The sequence below is a fragment of the Taeniopygia guttata genome, chromosome 2 (genome assembly GCF_048771995.1).
Source record: "Taeniopygia guttata chromosome 2, bTaeGut7.mat, whole genome shotgun sequence".
In the NCBI taxonomy this organism is placed as follows: Eukaryota; Metazoa; Chordata; class Aves; order Passeriformes; family Estrildidae; genus Taeniopygia; species Taeniopygia guttata.
The window spans coordinates 151,002,177-151,020,537 of NC_133026.1; the positions used below are offsets into that span (position 1 = coordinate 151,002,177).

The 18,361-nt window shown below is 59.4% G+C and overlaps 1 protein-coding gene across 2 annotated transcripts in view; it reads left to right on the forward strand.

Annotated features, from left to right (window-relative positions):
• The first annotated feature begins 290 nt into the window (after positions 1 to 290).
• GPT (glutamic--pyruvic transaminase) overlaps positions 291 to 18,361 on the forward strand; it is a 39,217-nt gene continuing 21,146 nt past the window's right edge. Inside the window, exons 1-6 of one of the 2 annotated variants that reach the window (XM_072925102.1) lie at positions 291 to 409; positions 2,545 to 2,707; positions 6,896 to 6,985; positions 11,491 to 11,599; positions 14,337 to 14,470; positions 17,963 to 18,206. In XM_072925102.1, the coding sequence (XP_072781203.1) occupies positions 387 to 409; positions 2,545 to 2,707; positions 6,896 to 6,985; positions 11,491 to 11,599; positions 14,337 to 14,470; positions 17,963 to 18,206 (763 nt within the window). In that variant the 5' untranslated portion in view covers positions 291 to 386. Of the gene's footprint in view, positions 434 to 2,544; positions 2,708 to 6,895; positions 6,986 to 11,490; positions 11,600 to 14,336; positions 14,471 to 17,962; positions 18,207 to 18,361 lie in introns of both variants that reach the window. The other variant, XM_072925103.1, reaches the window with a different exon arrangement.

The window sequence follows — 18,361 nt, forward strand, 5'->3', positions numbered from 1 at the left end:
GTCCCCGCTCCCGGTGCCAGTCCCATTCCCGGTACCTCCCGCTGTCCCACCCCCGTTTGTCCCCGCTCCGGTGTCCCGGTGCCGGTGTCCCTTTCCCGGTGTCCCATCCCCGTTTGTCCCCGCTCCCGGTGTCCCCATTCCCAGTGCCACCCTCAGTCCCGGTGTCCCTTTCCCGGTGTCCCGGTGCCACCCCTGTCCCCGTGCCCCTTGTCCCCGTGCCCGTTCCCGCCCCGCCCCCGGTGCCCGTTGCCCGGTGCCCGTTGCTCTCGGCCCGGTGCCCGTTGCCCTTCGCCCCTCGCCCGTTGCTCCGGGCCCGGTGCCCATTGCCGCTTCTCACGCACCGGGAGCGGCTCCGTTCCTACCGGGACAGCGGCTCCATCCCTCCGATGGGACACCCCGTTCGTTCCCGGTAGGGACGCTCCGTTCTTTACCGGTGGGACTCTCCGTTCCTTACCGGGAGCGGCTCCGTTCTTACCGGGGCGGCTCCATCCCTCCAGTGGGACGCCCCGTTCCTTCCCGGTAGGACGCTCCGTTTTTTACCGGGAGCTGCTCCGTTTTTTACCGGGGACGCTCCGTTTTTACCGGGAGCTGCTCCGTTTTTTACCAGGGACGCTCCGTTTTTACCGGGAGCGGCTCCGCTCTTACCGGGGGAGCGGTTTCATCCCTCCGGTGGGACTCTCCGTTTTTTACCGGGAGCGGCTCCGTTTTTACCGGGAGCGGCTCTGTTCTTACCGGGGCGGCTCCATCCCTCCAGTGGGACGCCCCGTTCCTTCCCGGTAGGACGCTCCGTTTTTTACCGGGAACGCTCCGTTCTTACCGGGAACGGCTCCATCCCTCCGGTGGGACTCTCCGTTCTTACCGGAGACTCTCCGTTTTTTACCGGGAGCGGCTCCGGGGCGGTGCCGCCGCTCCCCCCGCGCTGTCCCCGCTGTCCCTCTGTCCCGGTGTCCCGCTGTCGCGGTATCCCGGTATCCCGGTGTCCCGGTGTCGCTGTCCCTCTGTCCCGGTGTCCCGGTGCTGTCCCGGTGGTGTCCCGGTGTCCCTCTGTCCCGGTGTCCCGGTGTCGGTGTCCCGTTCCCCGCGGGCTCTGAGGCCGCTCCGGTGCCGCCGCGCTGTCCCCGTGTCCCTCTGTCCCTGTGTCCCTCTGTCCCGGTGTCCCGGTGTCCCGTTCCCCTGAGGCCTCTCCGGTGCCGCTGTCCCCGTGTCCCTCTGTCCGTCTGTCCCGGTGGTGTCCCTGTCCCGCTGTCCCTGTCCCGGTCCCGGTGTCGGTGTCCCGTTCCCCTGAGGGCTCTCCGGTGCCGCTGTCCCTGTCCCGGTGGTGTCCCGGTGTCGCTGTCCCGGTCCCGGTCCTGTTCCCCTGAGGCCTCTCCGGTGCCGCTGTCCCTCTGTCCCGGTGGTGTCCCGGTGCTGTCCCGGTGTCCCGGTCCCGTTCCCCGTTCCCCTGAGGGCTCCCCGGTGGCGCTGTCCCTCTGTCCCGGTCCCGGTGTCCCGGTCCCGTTCCCCGGTCCCCTGAGGCCTCTCCGGTGCCGCTGTCGCTGTCCCGGTGGTGTCCCGGTGGTGTCCCGGTGTCCCTCTCCCGGTCCCGGTGGTGTCCCTGTCCCGGTGGTGTCCCGGTCCCGGTGTCGCTGTCCCGTTCCCCTGAGGCCTCTCCGGTGCCGCTGTCCCCGTCCCGGTGGTGTCCCAGTGGTGTCCCGGTGTCCCCGTCCCGGTGCTGTCCCGGTCCCGGTGTCGGTGTCCCGTTCCCCTGAGGCCTCTCCGGTGCCGCTGTCGCTGTCCCGGTGGTGTCCCGGTGCTGTCCCGGTGCTGTCCCGGTGTCCCGGTATCCCTCTGTCCCTCTGTGCCGGTGTCCCTCTGTCCCGGTGGTGTCCCGGTGGTGTCCCTGTCCCGCTGTCCCTCTGTCCCTGTCCCGGTCCCGGTGTCGCTGTCCCGGTATCCCCGTCCCGGTGGTGTCCCGGTGGTGTCCCGGTGGTGTCCCGTTCCCCGCGGGCTCTGAGGCCTCTCCGGTGTCGCTGTCCCGCTGTCCCGGTGTCCCTGTCCCGGTCCCGGTGTCGTATCCCGGTATCCCGGTGTCCCTGTCCCCGCGGGCTCTGAGGCCTCTCCGGTGTCCCTGTCCCTCTGTCCCTCTGTCCCTCTGTCCCGGTGGTGTCCCCGTGTCCCGCTGTCCCTGTCCCGGTGCTGTCCCGGTCCCGGTGTCGCTGTCCCAGTGTCCCTCTGTCCCTCTGTCCCTCTGTCCCTCTGTCCCTCTGTCCGGTGGTGTCCCGGTCCCGGTGTCGCTGTCCCGTTCCCCTGAGGGCTCTCCGGTGCCGCTGTCCCTCTGTCCCTCTGTCCCGGTGGTGTCCCCGTGGTGTCCCGGTCCCGGTGTCGGTGTCCCGTTCCCCGTTCCCCTGAGGGCTCCCCGGTGGCGCCCCGTGTCCCGCTGTCCCGGTGGTGTCCCGGTGGTGTCCCTGTCCCGGTGCCGCTGTCCCTGTCCCGGTCCCGGTCCCGGTGTCGCTGTCCCCATCCCGGTCCCGGTCCCGTTCCCCTGAGGTCTCCCCGGTGTCGCAGGTTGGCGGCGATGGCGGCGGCGGCGGCGGCGGCGGCGGGCGGGGCGCGGCGGGCCCCGGTGCTGAGCCCCGGCGCGATGAACCCCGCGGTGCGGCGCGTGGAGTACGCGGTGCGCGGCCCCATCGCCGCCCGCGCCGCCGAGCTCGAGCGGGAGCTCGGACAGGTACCGGGGAACGGGAGGGGAAAATCCTAAAAAGATCCTAAAAAATCCCACTAAAAAATCCTAAAAAAATCCCGCAAAAAATAAAAAAAAAAAACCCTCAAAAAAATCCTAAAAAAATCCTAAAGAAATCCTAAAAAAATCCTAAAAAAACACCAAAAAATCCAAAAAAATACGAAAAAAAATAAAAAAAAAATCCTAAAAAAATCCCCCAAAAAATCCTAAAAAAAAATCCTAAAAAAATCCTAAAAAAAAAAAAAATCCTAAAGAAATGCCCCCAAAACCTCAAAAAAATCCTTAAAAAATCCCCAAAAAAAAACCCCAAAAAAATCCCCAAAAAATCCTAACAAAATCCCCCCAAAAAAATCCCCCAAAAATAAAAAAAATCCCCCCAAAGAAAGTCCTAAGAAATAAAAAAAAATCCTAAAAAAATCCTAAAAAAAATCCCCCAAAAATCCCCTAAAAAAATCCCAAAAAAGAACTCCCTAAAAAATCCCAGAAGTCCCCAAAAAACCCCCCAAAAAAATCCCCCCCCCCAAAAAAAAATCCCCGAAAGTCCCCAAAAAGAACCACAACAAACTCCCCAAAAAATCACCCCAAAAACACCCCAAAAGAACCCTAAAAAATAAAAAAAAAACCCAAAAAACTCTCAAAAGTCCTCAAAAAGCCCCAAAAAATCCCCCAAAAATCCCCAAAAAAATTTTAAAAAAAAATCCCCAAAAAAATCCCCCAAAATTCCCCAAAAAATAAAAAAAAAATCCCCAAAAAACCCCCAAAAAATTTAAAAAATCCCAAAAACTCAAAAAAATCCCCCAAAAAATCCTAAAAAGATCCTACAAAAATCCCCCAAAAAATCCTAAAAAGAGCCCAAAAAAATCCCAAAAAATTCCCCAAAAAATCCCCCAAAAAAATCCCCCAAAAAATCCTAAAAAAATCCCAAAAAAATGCCCAAAAAAGCCCCAAAAAAATCCCCCCAAAAAAATTCCAAAAAGAACCCCAAAAAAATCCCCCCAAAAAATCCTAAAAAAATCCCTAAAAAATCCAAAAAAAATCCCCCAAAAAATCCCAAAAAAATACTAAAAAAATACTAAAAGAGTCCTAAAAAAATCCTAAAGAATCCCACTAAAAAATCCTAAAAAAATCCCCTAAAAAATCCCACTAAAAGAATCCCCAAAAAAATCCCACTAAAAAATATCCTAAAAAAATCCCTAAAAAAATCCCCCAAAAAATCCTAAAACAATCCCCAAAAAAATCCTAAAAAACCACCAAAAAATCCGAAAAAATACGAAAAAAAAAAAAATCCTAAAAAAATCCTAAAAAAAATCAAAAATATCCCCCCAAAAAAATCCCGAAAAAAATCCGAAAAAAATCCGAAAAAATCCGAAAAAATCCCTAAAAAATCCTAAAAAAAATCCCCCAAAAAATCCCCCCAAAAAAATCCCGAAAAAAATCCTAAAATATCCTAAAAAAATCCTAAAGAAAATCCCCCCAAAAAATCCCCCCAAAAATCCCCCAAAACGCCCCCAAAGCCCAAAAAAAATCCTAAAAAAATCCCCAAAAAATGCCCAAAAAACCCCCAAAAAATTCCAAAAAGAATCCCAAAAAAATCCCCAGAAAAATCCTAAAAAAAATCTAAAAAAATCCTAAAAAAACCTGAAAAATGCCCAAAAAACCCCCCAAAAAATCCGAAAAAAATCCTAAAAAAATCCCCAAAAAATCCCCAAAAAAACCCAAAAAAAATCCCAAAAAATGCGAAAAAATCCGAAAAAAAATCCTAAAAAAACCCAAAAAAATCCCCAGAAAAATCCCACTAAAAATCCCTTAAAAAATCCCCTAAAAATCCAAAAAAAATCCTAAAAAATCCCAAAAAAATCCTAAAAAATCCCAAAAAAATCCCAAAAAAATCCCCCCAAAAAATTCTAAAAAAAATCCTAAAAAAATCCGGAAAAATCAAAAAAAAATCCGAAAAAAACCCCCCAAGAAAACTCCCAAAAGTCCCCAAAAAGCCCCCAAAAATTCCCCCAAAAAATCTCAAAAAGAACCCCAAAAAATCAAAAAAATCCCCCCCCAAAAAAATTCTCTCCAAAAAAACCCAGAAAAATCCCCCAAAAATCCCCCAAAAAATCTCCAAAAAAATCCCCAAAAGTCCCCAAAAATCCCCCAAACCCCCCTCCAAAAAACCAAAAAAAAAAAAAAAACAAACCAAAAAACCCCTAAAAACCCGCCAAATAATCCCCCAAAAATCACCCAAAAAAGAAAAAAAAATCCCCCAGAAAAATCCCCAAAAAAATTCCCCCCCCAAAAAAACCTAAAAAATCCCCGAAAAATCTTCAAAAAAACTCCCAAAAGTCCTCAAAAACTCCCCCAAAGGATCCCCTCAAAATCCCCCAAAAAATCAAAAAAAATCCCAAAAAATTCCCCAAAAAACCCAAAAATTGCCCCCAAAAAACCCCAGAAAAATCCTAAAAAAACCCCAAAAAAATCCTAAAAATTTCCCAAAAAGAACCCAGAAAAATCCCCCAAAAAAATCACCCTCCAAAAATACCCCAAAAATCCAAAAAAACCCCCCAAAAAAACCCCAAAATCGGGACCCCCAAATCCCAAATCGGGACCCCCAAAATCGGGACCCCAAATCAGGACCCCCAAACCCCAAATTTGGCCCCTCCCACCCCATAACCCCCCCAAAATTGGGGTTCACCCAAAAATGGGATTTAATCACCCAAAAATGGGATTTTATCACCCCAAAAATGGGATTAAATCCCCCATAAAATGAATTTCTTCCCCAAAAAAGGGAATTTTACCCCAAAAAAGGAATTTTCCCCCCAAAAAAGTGATTCTTTCCCCCCCAAAAAAAGGTGATTTTTTTCCCAAAAAAAGGTGATTTTTTCTCCCCAAAAAGTTATTTTTTTCTCCCAAAAAATGATATTTTTTCCCCCAAAAATGTTATTTTTTCCACAAAAAAGCGATTTTTTTCCCAAAAAAAGCTATTTTTTTCCCCCCCAAAAAAGTAATTTTTCCCCAAAAATGGGATTTTATCCCCCAAAAAAGTGATTTTTTTCCCCAAAATAGGGATTTTTTCCCCCCCAAAAGAAGATATTTTTCCCCCCCATAAAAGGGAATTTTTCCCCAAAAAAAGGTTATTTTTTTCCCCCCAAAAAGTGAATTTTTCCCCCAAAAAACTGATTTTTCCCCCCCAAAAAACCTGATTTTTTTCCCAAAAAGAAGGTGATTTTTTTCCCAAAAAAGCTGATTTTTTTCCCCAAAAAAAGGGATTTTTTTTCTCCCAAAAAGTTATTTTTTCTCCCAAAAAAAGGTGATTTTTTTTTCCTCATAAAAAGGAATTTTCCCCCCCAAAAAAGCGATTTTTTTGCCCCCCAAAAAAGTGATTATTTCCCCAAAAAAAGGGATTCTCTCACCCCAAAAATGGGGAATTTTTTCACCCCAAAATGGGATTTTATCTCCCCAAAAATGGGATTTTTTCACCCCAAAAAAGGGATTTTTTTCCCCCAAAAAAAGTGATTTTTTTCTCCTCAAAAAGTGGGTTTTTTTCCCAAAAAAAGTGATTTTTTTCCCCCAAAAAAGCGATTTTTTTCCCCAAAAAAATCGATTTTCCCTCCCCGGGGTTCCCTTTTTTGGGGGGGTGGGGGAGGGGCGTGGGGACAGGCCGGGGGGGTGACAGCGGTGACAAAGGTGACAAAGGTGACAAAGGTGACAAAGGTGACAGTGGTGGCACTTCCAGGGCGGTGCCACCCCCGGGGCAGAGTCTGAGGTGGCCAAAGTCCCCAAATGTCCCCAAATGTCCCCAAATGTCCCCAAATGTCCCCAAATCCCCCCAATGTCCCCCCAATGTCCCCAATGTCCCCAATGTCCCCAAAGTGTCCCCAATGTCCCCAATGTCCCCAATGTCCCCCAATGTCCCCCCAATGTCCCCAATGTCCCCAATGTCCCCAATGTCCCCAATGTCCCCCCAATGTCCCCAATGTCCCCAATGTCCCCAATGTCCCCAATGTCCCCAATGTCCCCCAATGTCCCCCCAATGTCCCCAATGTCCCCAATGTCCCCAATGTCCCCAATGTCCCCAATGTCCCCAATGTCCCCAATGTCCCCAATGCCCCCAATGTCCCCAATGTCCCCAATGCCCCCAATGTCCCCAATGTCCTCAATGTCCCCAATGTCCCCAAATGTCCCCAGGGTGTCCCCAAGCCCTTCACGGAGGTGATCAAGGCCAACATCGGTGACGCTCACGCCATGGGCCAGCAGCCAATCACCTTCCTGCGCCAGGTACGGCCACCAGCAGTGTCCCCAAGTGTCCCCGAGTGTCCCCAAGTGTCCCCAAATGTCCCCGAGTGTCCCCAAATGTCCCCAAGTGTCCCCAAGTGTCCCTGAGTGTCCCTGAGTGTCCCCAAATGTCCCCAAGTGTCCCCGAGTGTCCCCAAATGTCTCTGAGTGTCCCCAACTGTCCCCTGAGTGTCCCCAAGTGTCCCCAAATGTCCCCGAGTGTCCCTGAGTGTCCCTGAGTGTCCCTGAGTGTCCCCAAGTGTCCCTGAGTGTCCCCCGAGTGTCCCCAAATGTCCCCAAGTGTCCCCGAGTGTCCCCGAGTGTCCCCAAATGTCCCCGAGTGTCCCCAAGTGTCCCCAAGTGTCCCCAAGTGTCCCCAAATGTCCCTGAGTGTCCCCAAGTGTCCCTGAGTGTCCCCGAGTGTCCCCAAGTGTCCCCAAGTGTCCCCAAGTGTCCCCAAATGTCCCCAAGTGTCCCTGAGTGTCCCTGAGTGTCCTCAAGTGTCCCCGAGTGTCCCCAACTGTCCCCAAGTGTCCCCGAGTGTCCCCAAATGTCCCCAAGTGTCCCAGCAGCCAATCACCTTCCTGCGCCAGGTACGGCCACCAGGAGTGTCCCCAAATGTCCCCAACTGTCCCCGAGTGTCCCCAAGTGTCCCCAAGTGTCCCTGAGTGTCCTCGAGTGTCCCCAACTGTCCCCCGAGTGTCCCCGAGTGTCCCCAAGTGTCCCCAAGTGTCCCTGAAATGTCCCCAAGTGTCCCCGAGTGTCCCCAAGTGTCCCCAAGTGTCCCTGAGTGTCCCCAAATGTCCCCAAGTGTCCCTGAGTGTCCCCAAGTGTCCCCAAGTGTCCCCGAGTGTCCCCGAGTGTCCCCAAGTGTCCCCAAGTGTCCCCGAGTGTCCCCAAGTGTCCCCTGAGTGTCCCCAAGTGTCCCCAAGTGTCCCCAAGTGTCCCCAAGTGTCCCCAAGTGTCCCCAATGTCCCCAAAGTGTCCCCAAATGTCCCCGAGTGTCCCCGAGTGTCCCCGAGTGTCCCCTGAGTGTCCCCGAGTGTCCCCGAGTGTCCCCCAAGTGTCCCCAAGTGTCCCCGAGTGTCCCCGAGTGTCCCTGAGTGTCCCCAAATGTCCCCGAGTGTCCCTGAGTGTCCCCAAGTGTCCCCAAGTGTCCCCAAATGTCCCCGAGTGTCCCTGAGTGTCCCCAAATGTCCCCAAGTGTCCCCAAGTGTCCCCAAGTGTCCCTGAGTGTCCCCAAGTGTCCCCAAATGTCCCCAAGTGTCCCCAAATGTCCCCTGAGTGTCCCCGAGTGTCCCCGAGTGTCCCCAAGTGTCCCCAAATGTCCCCAAGTGTCCCCGAGTGTCCCCAAATGTCCCCGAGTGTCCCCAAGTGTCCCCAAGTGTCCCCAAATGTCCCCGAGTGTCCCCAAGTGTCCCTGAGTGTCCCCAAGTGTCCCTGCTGTCCCCAACTGTCCCCAAGTGTCCCCAAGTGTCCCCCGAGTGTCCCCAAATGTCCCGGAGTGTCCCCAAGTGTCCCCAACTGTCCCCGAGTCTCCCCAAGTGTCCCCAAGTGTCCCCGAGTGTCCCCAAATGTCCCCGAGTGTCCCCAAATGTCCCCGAGTGTCCCCGAATGTCCCCAAGTGTCCCCAAATGTCCCTGAGTGTCCCCGAGTGTCCCCAAGTGTCCCCAAGTGTCCCCAAGTGTCCCCGAGTGTCCCCAAGTGTCCCCAAGTGTCCCCGAGTGTCCCCAAATGTCCCCAAGTGTCCCAGCAGCCAATCACCTTCCTGCGCCAGGTACGGCCACCGGGAGTGTCCCCAAATGTCCCCAAATGTCCCTGAGTGTCCCTGAGTGTCCCCAAATGTCCCCAAGTGTCCCCGAGTGTCCCCAAGTGTCCCCGAGTGTCCCCAAGTGTCCCTGAGTGTCCCCAAATGTCCCCGAGTGTCCCCAAGTGTCCCCGAGTGTCCCCGAGTGTCCCCAAGTGTCCCCAACTGTCCCCTGAGTGTCCCTGAGTGTCCCAGCAGCCAATCACCTTCCTGCGCCAGGTACGGCCACCAGGAGTGTCCCCAAATGTCCCCAACTGTCCCCGAGTGTCCCCAAGTGTCCCCAAGTGTCCCTGAGTGTCCTCGAGTGTCCCCAACTGTCCCCCGAGTGTCCCCAAGTGTCCCCAAGTGTCCCCGAGTGTCCCCAACTGTCCCCAAGTGTCCCCGAGTGTCCCTGAGTGTCCCCAAACGTCCCCGAGTGTCCCCAAGTGTCCCCAAGTGTCCCTGAGTGTCCCTGAGTGTCCCCAACTGTCCCTGAGTGTCCCCGAGTGTCCCTGAGTGTCCCCAATGTCCCCAAGTGTCCCCGAGTGTCCCTGAGTGTCCCTGAGTGTCCCCAAGTGTCCCTGAGTGTCCCCACATGTCCCCTGCATGTCCCCAAATGTCCCCAACTGTCCCCAAGTGTCCCTGAGTGTCCCCAAATGTCCCTAAATGTCCCTGAGTGTCCCTGAGTGTCCCCCAAGTGTCCCCAAGTGTCCCCAAATGTCCCCAAATGTCCCCAAGTGTCCCCAAATGTCCCCAAGTGTCCCCAAATGTCCCCAAATGTCCCCAAGTGTCCCCAAATGTCCCCAAGTGTCCCTGAGTGTCCCCGAGTGTCCCCAAGTGTCCCTGAGTGTCCCCAACTGTCCCCAAATGTCCCCGAGTGTCCCTGAGTGTCCCCAAGTGTCCCCAACTGTCCCCAAATGTCCCCAACTGTCCCCAAGTGCCCCCGAGTGTCCCCTGAGTGTCCCCGGCTGTCCCCAAATGTCCCCGAGTGTCCCCAAGTGTCCCCAAGTGTCCCTGAGTGTCCCCGAGTGTCCTCAAGTGTCCCCAAGTGTCCCCGAGTGTCCCCAAGTGTCCCCAACTGTCCCCAAGTGTCCCCAAATGTCCCCGAGTGTCCCCCGAGTGTCCCTGAGTGTCCCCAAATGTCCCCAAATGTCCCCAAATGTCCCCACAGGTGGTGGCCCTGTGCCTGTGCCCGGAGCTCCAGGGTCACCCCTCGGTGTCATTGATGTCCCCAAATGTCCCCAAATGTCCCCAACTGTCCCCACAGGTGGTGGCCCTGTGCCTGTGCCCGGAGCTCCAGGGACACCCCTCGGTGTCATTGATGTCCCCAAGTGTCCCCACAGGTGGTGGCCCTGTGCCTGTGCCCGGAGCTCCAGGGTCACCCCTCGGTGTCATTGATGTCCCCAAGTGTCCCCAAATGTCCCCAATGTCCCCACAGGTGGTGGCCCTGTGCCTGTGCCCGGAGCTCCAGGGTCACCCCTCGGTGTCATTGATGTCCCCAATGTCCCCAAATGTCCCCAATGTCCCCACAGGTGGTGGCTCTGTGCCTGTGCCCGGAGCTCCAGGGACACCCCTCGGTGTCATTGATGTCCCCAAATGTCCCCAAATGTCCCCACAGGTGGTGGCTCTGTGCCTGTGCCCGGAGCTCCAGGGTCACCCCTCGGTGTCATTGATGTCCCCAATGTCCCCAATGTCCCCACAGGTGGTGGCCCTGTGCCTGTGCCCGGAGCTCCAGGGTCACCCCTCGGTGTCATTGATGTCCCCAAGTGTCCCCAAATGTCCCCAAATGTCCCCACAGGTGGTGGCCCTGTGCCTGTGCCCGGAGCTCCAGGGACACCCCTCGGTGTCATTGATGTCCCCAAATGTCCCCAAATGTCCCTGATGTCCCCACAGGTGGTGGCCCTGTGCCTGTGCCCGGAGCTCCAGGGACACCCCTCGGTGTCATTGATGTCCCCAAGTGTCCCCACAGGTGGTGGCCCTGTGCCTGTGCCCGGAGCTCCAGGGTCACCCCTCGGTGTCATTGATGTCCCCAATGTCCCCAATGTCCCCACAGGTGGTGGCCCTGTGCCTGTGCCCGGAGCTCCAGGGACACCCCTCGGTGTCATTGATGTCCCCAAATGTCCCCAATGTCCCCACAGGTGGTGGCCCTGTGCCTGTGCCCCGAGCTCCAGGGTCACCCCTCGGTGTCATTGATGTCCCCAAATGTCCCCAAATGTCCCCAAATGTCCCCACAGGTGGTGGCCCTGTGCCTGTGCCCGGAGCTGCAGGGACACCCCTCGGTGTCATTGATGTCCCCAAGTGTCCCCAAATGTCCCCAAATGTCCCCAAATGTCCCCAATGTCCCCACAGGTGGTGGCACTGTGCCTGTGCCCGGAGCTCCAGGGTCACCCCTCGGTGTCATTGATGTCCCCAAGTGTCCCCAAATGTCCCCAAATGTCCCCAAATGTCCCCAAATGTCCCCACAGGTGGTGGCCCTGTGCCTGTGCCCGGAGCTCCAGGGTCACCCCTCGGTGTCATTGATGTCCTCAAATGTCCCCAAGTGTCCCCACAGGTGGTGGCCCTGTGCCTGTGCCCGGAGCTCCAGGGACACCCCTCGGTGTCATTGATGTCCCCAAATGTCCCCAAATGTCCCCACAGGTGGTGGCCCTGTGCCTGTGCCCGGAGCTCCAGGGTCACCCCTCGGTGTCATTGATGTCCCCAAATGTCCCCAATGTCCCCACAGGTGGTGGCCCTGTGCCTGTGCCCGGAGCTCCAGGGTCACCCCTCGGTCCCGGCCGATGCTGAGGCGCGCGCCCGGCGGCTGCTGGCGGCGTGCGGGGGTGGCAGCGCAGGTCGGTGACACCGCGGGGACGTGGGGACAGTGCCACCATGGGGGTGGTGACAGCGCGGGGACGTGGGGACAGTGCCACCATGGGGACATGGGGACAGTGACGTGGGTCGGTGACACCGCGGGGACATGGGGACAGTGCCACCATGGGGGTGGTGACACCGTGGGGACATGGGGACAGTGACGTGGGTCGGTGACACTGCGGGGACATGGGGACAGTGCCGCACCATGTGGGTCGGTGCCACCATGGGGACATGGGGACAGTGCCGCACCATGTGGGGTCAGTGCCACTGTGGGGTCGGTGCCACCGTGGGGTCGGTGCCACCGTGGGGTCGGTGCCACCATGGGGTCAGTGCCACCGCGGGGACATGGGGACAGTGATGTGGGTCGATGCCACCGTGGGGACATGGGGACAGTGACGTGGGGTCGGTGACACCACGGGGACATGGGGACAGTGACATGGGTTGGTGCCACCGTGGGGTCAGTGTCACCGCGGGGACATGGGGACAGTGACACCATGGGGGTGGTGCCACCGCGGGGACGTGGGGACAGTGACGTGGGGCGGTGACACCGCGGGGACATGGGGACAGTGACACGGGTCGGTGCCACCGCGGGGATGTGGGGACAGCGCCACACCACGTGGGGCGGTGCCACCATGGGGTCAGTGCCACCGCGGGGACATGGGGACAGTGCCGCGGGTTGGTGTCACCACAGGGACCCAGTGACAGCACCATGCTATGTGGGGCAGTGCCACCGCGGGGACGTGGGGACAGTGACATGGGTCAATGCCACCGTGGGGACAGCGCCACGCCACGTGGGGCGGTGCCACCGCGGGGACGTGGGGACAGTGACGTGGGTTGGTGACACTGTGGGGACCTGGGGACAGTGCCACCATGGGGGGTGGTGACACCGTGGGGACATGGGGACAGCGACACGGGGTCGGTGTCACCATGGGGACATGGGGACAGTGCCACCGCAGGGTCAGTGCCACCGCGGGGACATGGGGACAGTGACGCGGGTCGGTGACACTGCAGGGACATGGGGACAGTGCCACCATGGGGGTGGTGACACCGCGGGGACACGGGGACAGTGCCACCATGGGGGTGGTGACAGCGCAGGGACATGGGGACAGCGCCACACCACGTGGGGCGATGACAGCGTGGGGACATGGGGACAGTGCCACCATGGGGGCGGTGCCACCGCGGGGACATGGGGACGGTGACGTGGGGTTGGTGCCACCGCGGGGACATGGGGACAGTGATGTGGGTCGGTGACACCGCGGGGACATGGGGACAGTGCCACCATGGGGGGTGGTGACAGCGCGGGGACATGGGGACAGCGCCATGCCATGTGGGGCGGTGACAGCGTGGGGACCTGGGGACAGTGACGTGGGTCAGTGACACCGCGGGGACATGGGGACAGTGCCACACCATGTGGGGCAGTGGCAGCGTGGGGTCAGTGTCACCGTGGGGACATGGGGACAGTGACGTGGGGCAGTGCCACCATGGGGTCAGTGCCACCGCGGGGACATGGGGACAGCGCCACACCACGTGGGGCAGTGCCACCATGGGGTCAGTGCCACCGCGGGGACATGGGGACAGTGCCACCATGGGGTCGGTGACACTGCAGGGACGTGGGGACAGTGACGTGGGTCGGTGACACTGCGGGGACGTGGGGACAGTGACGTGGGGTCGGTGCCACCACGGGGACGTGGGGACAGTGACACGCCACGTGGGGCGGTGGCAGTGTGGCTCAGTGCCACTGCGGGGACTTGGGGACAGTGACGTGGGTCGGTGCCACCGCGGGGACGTGGGGACAGTGCCGTGCCATGTGGGTCAGTGCCACCGCGGGGACGTGGGGACAGCGCCGTGCCACGTGGGGCGGTGCCACTGCGGGGACGTGGGGACAGCACTGTGGGGTCAGTGCCACCGCGGGGACATGGGGACAGTGATGCAGGGTCAGTGTCACCACGGGGACGTGGGGACAGTGACGTGGGTCAGTGCCACCGTGGGGGACATGGGGACAGTGACGTGGGTCGGTGCCACCGTGGGGACATGGGGACAGTGACGTGGGTCGGTGCCACCGTGGGGACATGGGGACAGTGACGTGGGTCGGTGCCACCGCGGGGACATGGGGACAGTGCTGCGGGGTCAGTGCCACCATGGGGACATGGGGACAGCGCCACTGGGTCAGTGCCACCATGGGGTCAGTGCCACCGCGGGGTCAGTGCCACCGTGGGGTTGGTGCCACCATGGGGTCAGTGCCACCGCGGGGACCCGGCGACGGCGCCACACCATGTGGGGCGGTGCCACCATGGGGTCGATGCCACCGTGGGGTCGATGCCACTGCGGGTCGGTGCCACCATGGGGACCTGGTGACAGCACTGCGCCATGTGGGGCAGTGCCACCATGGGGTCGGTGCCACCATGAGGACCTGGTGACAGCGCCACGCCACGTGGGGCGGTGACAGTGCCACGTGGGGCGGTGCCACCATGGGTCAGTGCCACCACGGGTCGGTGCCACCGTGGGGACCCGGTGACAGCACTGTGCCACACAGGGTGGTGACAGCGGGTGGGAGGTGACAGCGCCACACCACGTGGGGCGGTGACAGCGCCACACCACGCGGGGCAGTGCCACCACGGGGACCTGGTGACAGCGCCACACCACGCGGGGCAGTGACAGTGCCACACCACGCGTGTCGGTGCCACCGCAGGAGGTGACAGCGCTGTCCCCTGTCCCCAGGCGCGTACAGCGCCAGCCCCGGGCTGCAGCCGGTGCGCGAGGACGTGGCGCGGCACATCGAGCGGCGCGACGGCGGCGTCCCCGCCCGCGCCGAGGACATCTTCCTGTCGGCCGGGGCCAGCGACGCCATCGTGGTACGGGGACGGGGGTCACCGCCGTGTCACCACCCCTGTGTCACCTGTCACTGCCCTGTCACCTCCCTGCCATCCCTGCCATCCTTGTGACCGCCATGTCACTGCCGTGTCACCACTGTGTCACTGCCCTGCCACCTGCCACCACCTCTGCCACCACCTCTGCCACCACCCTGTCACCACCCTCCCACCATCTCTGCCACCACCATGCCACCTCTGTGTCACCACCCCTGTCACCTCCCTGCCACCACCATGTCACCACCCTGCAACCACTGTGCCACCACCTCTGCCACCACTGTGTCACCACCCTCCCACCATCTCTGTCACCACCATGCCACCACCCCTGTCACCACCCCTGTCACCTCCCTGCCACCACCGTGTCACCACCGTGTCACCACCCTGCCACCTCTATGTCACCACCCTGCAAACACTGTGTCACCACCTCTGCCACCGCCCTGTCACCGCCCCTGTCACCTGTCACCACCCTGCCACCACCTCTGCCACCGTTGTGCCACCTCCCTGCCACCACTGTGTCACCTCCTCTGCCACTGCTCTGTCACCACCCTGCCATCACCTCTGTCACTGCCCTGTCACCTCCCTGCCATCCCTGTCACCACCCTGCCACTACCCCTGCCACCATCTCTGTCACCACCCCTGTCACCATCTCTGTCACCACTGTGTCACCACCCTTCCACCTCCATGTCACCGTCCCTGCCACCACTGTGCCACCACCTCTGTCACCACCCTGCCACCATCCTGTCATCGCCCTGCCACCACCCTGTCACCACCTCTGTCACCACCTCCCTGCCACCACCGTGTCACCACCCCTGTCACCACTCTGCCACCACCCTGCCACCACCGTGCCACTGCCTCGGGGACATCCGGGCGCGCTGCCACCTCCTGGGGCCGTTCCCACGGCGGGCGGTGACAAAGGGTGACAAAGGGTGACAAAGGGTGACAAAGGGTGACAAAGGGACCTTTGTGCTGCTCTTGGCACCAGGAGCGGAGCCGAGGGGGTGGTGGCACCGTGTCCTGGTGTCCCCACGCCTCCCCGGGGACACTGCCAGCTCAGCGGGGGTGGTGGCACCGTGTCCTCGGTGTCCCCACGCCTCCCTGGGGACACTGCCAGCTCAGCGGGGGTGGTGGCACCGTGTCCTCGGTGTCCCCACGCCTCCCTGGGGACACTGCCAGCTCAGCGGGGGTGGTGGCACCGTGTCCTCGGTGTCCCCACGCCTCCCTGGGGACACTGCCAGCTCAGCGGGGGTGGTGGCACCGTGTCCTCGGTGTCCCCACGCCTCCCTGGGGACACTGCCAGCTCAGCGGGGGTGGTGGCACCGTGTCCTGGTGTCCCCACGCCTCCCTGGGGACACTGCCAGCTCAGCGGGGGTGGTGGCACCGTGTCCTCGGTGTCCCCACGCCTCCCTGGGGACACTGCCAGCTCCCTTGGTGGTGGCACCGCGGTGTCCCCAAGGCCGGCTGTGGTTGCCGTGGTGACGGTGGCCCCAAGTTCCTGTCCCCTCCTTGTCCCCTCCTTGTCCCCGTGCCCACCCCAACCATGTCCCCGTGACGTCCCCGTGACCACCCCACGATGTCCCCTCGTTGTCCCCTCAATTTCCTGATTGCCACCCCACTATGTCCCCTGATTGTCCCCTCAATGTCCTGATTGCCACCCCACGGTGTCCCCTCGCTGTCCCCTCCATGCCCCAATTTCCACCCCCCCGATTGTCCCCTGATTGTCCCCTCAATGTCCTGATTGCCACCCCCTCAGTGTCCCCTCACTGTCCCCTCACTGTCCCCTCAGTGTCCCCTCCATGTCCCAACTCCCACCCCCCGATTGTCCCCTCAGTGTCCCCTCAGTGCCCCCCATCCCACCCCCTGACTGTCCCCATCCTCTCCTCTCCCTGTCCCCTCCATGTCCCAAATCCCACCCCCCAACTGTCCCCTGATTGTCCCCTCAGTGTCCCACATCCCACCCCACAATTGTCCCCTGATTTTCCCCTCCATGTCCCAGTTTCCATCCTGTGACTGTCCCCACATTGTTCCCTGATTGTCCCCTCAGTGTCCCCCATCCCACTCCATGATTGTCCCCTCAGTGTCCCACATCCGAACCCCTGAGTGTCCCCTGATTTTCCCCTCCATGTCCCAGTTTCCATCCTGTGATTGTCCCCTCAGTGTCCCCCATCCCATGACCCGATTGTCCCCTGATTGTCCCCTCAGTGTCCCCATTTTGGTGTCCCCAGACGATGCTGAAGCTGCTGGTGTGGGGCTCTGGCCCGTCCCGCACGGGGGTGCTGATCCCCATCCCGCAGTACCCGCTGTACTCGGGGGGCTGTCCCCTGATGTCCCCCCACTCTCGGTGTCCCCAGACGATGCTGAAGCTGCTGGTGTGGGGCTCGGGCCCGTCCCGCACGGGGGTGCTGATCCCCATCCCATGACACAATTGTCCCCTGATGTCCCCCCATTTTGGTGTCCCCAGACGATGCTGAAGCTGCTGGTGTGGGGCTCGGGCCCGTCCCGCACGGGGGTGCTGATCCCGATCCCGCAGTACCCGCTGTACTCGATGGGGCCATGCCCTCAGTGTCCCCTGATGTCCCCCCACTCTCGGTGTCCCCAGACGATGCTGAAGCTGCTGGTGTGGGGCTCGGGCTCGTCCCGCACGGGGGTGCTGATCCCCATCCCGCATTGTCCCCTCAGTGTCCCCTCAGTGTCCCCCATCCCATCCTGTGACTGTCCCCTGATTGTCTCCTCCATGTCCCAATTCCCACCCCCTGATTGTCCCCTGATTGTCCCCTCAGTGTCCCACATCCAAATCCCTGAGTGTCCCCTGATTGTCCCCTCCATGTCCCAATTTCCATCCTGTGATTGTGCCCTCAGTGTCCCCTCACTGTCCCCCCAGTGTCCCCCATCCCACGCCCCAATTGTCCCCTGATTTTCCCCTCCATGTCCCAGTTTCCATCCTGTGATTGTCCCCACATGGTCCCCTCCATGTTCCAATTCCCACCCCCCGATTGTCCCCTCAGTGTCCCCGCAGTGTCACCACAGTGTCCCCATCCTCTCCTCTCCCTGTCCCCTCCATGTGCCCCATCCCACCCCCCGATTGTCCCCTGATTTTCCCCTCCATGTCCCAATTTCCATCCTGTGATTGTCCCCACATTGTCCCCCCAGTGTCCCCTCAATGTCCCCCATCCCATGACACGATTGTCCCCCGATTGTCCCCTCAGTGTCCCACATCCCACCCCCTGATTGTCCCCTCCATGTCCCCCATCCCACCCCACGATTGTCCCCTGATTTTCCCCTCCATGTCCCAGTTTCCATCCTGTGATTGTCCCCTCAGTGTCCCCTCAGTGTCCCCACTCTCGGTGTCCCCAGACGATGCTGAAGCTGCTGGTGTGGGGCTCGGGCTCCTCCCGCACGGGGGTGCTGATCCCCATCCCGCAGTACCCGCTGTGCTCGGGGGGCTGTCCCCTGATGTCCCCATTCTCCTGCTGTCCCCAGACGATGCTGAAGCTGCTGGTGTGGGGCTCGGGCCCGTCCCGCACGGGGGTGCTGATCCCGATCCCGCAGTACCCGCTGTACTCGGCGGCGCTGGCCGAGCTGGACGCGGTCTCTCTCGGGTACCTGCTGAACGAGGAGCGCCGCTGGGCTCTGGACGTGGCCGAGCTGCGCCGGGCGCTGAGCGAGGGGCGGCGGCGCTGCTGCCCCCGAGTGCTCTGCATCATCAACCCCGGCAACCCCACCGGTACCCGCTGTGGGGCGGGGGTGTGGGGTGGGGGTGGGATCTGTGGGATGGGATCCATGGGGTGGGATATGTGGGGTGGGATCTGTGGGGCAGGGGATTTGTGGGGTGGGGGGGGATGTGGGATCTGTGGGGTTTGTGGGGTGCAGAATGTGGGG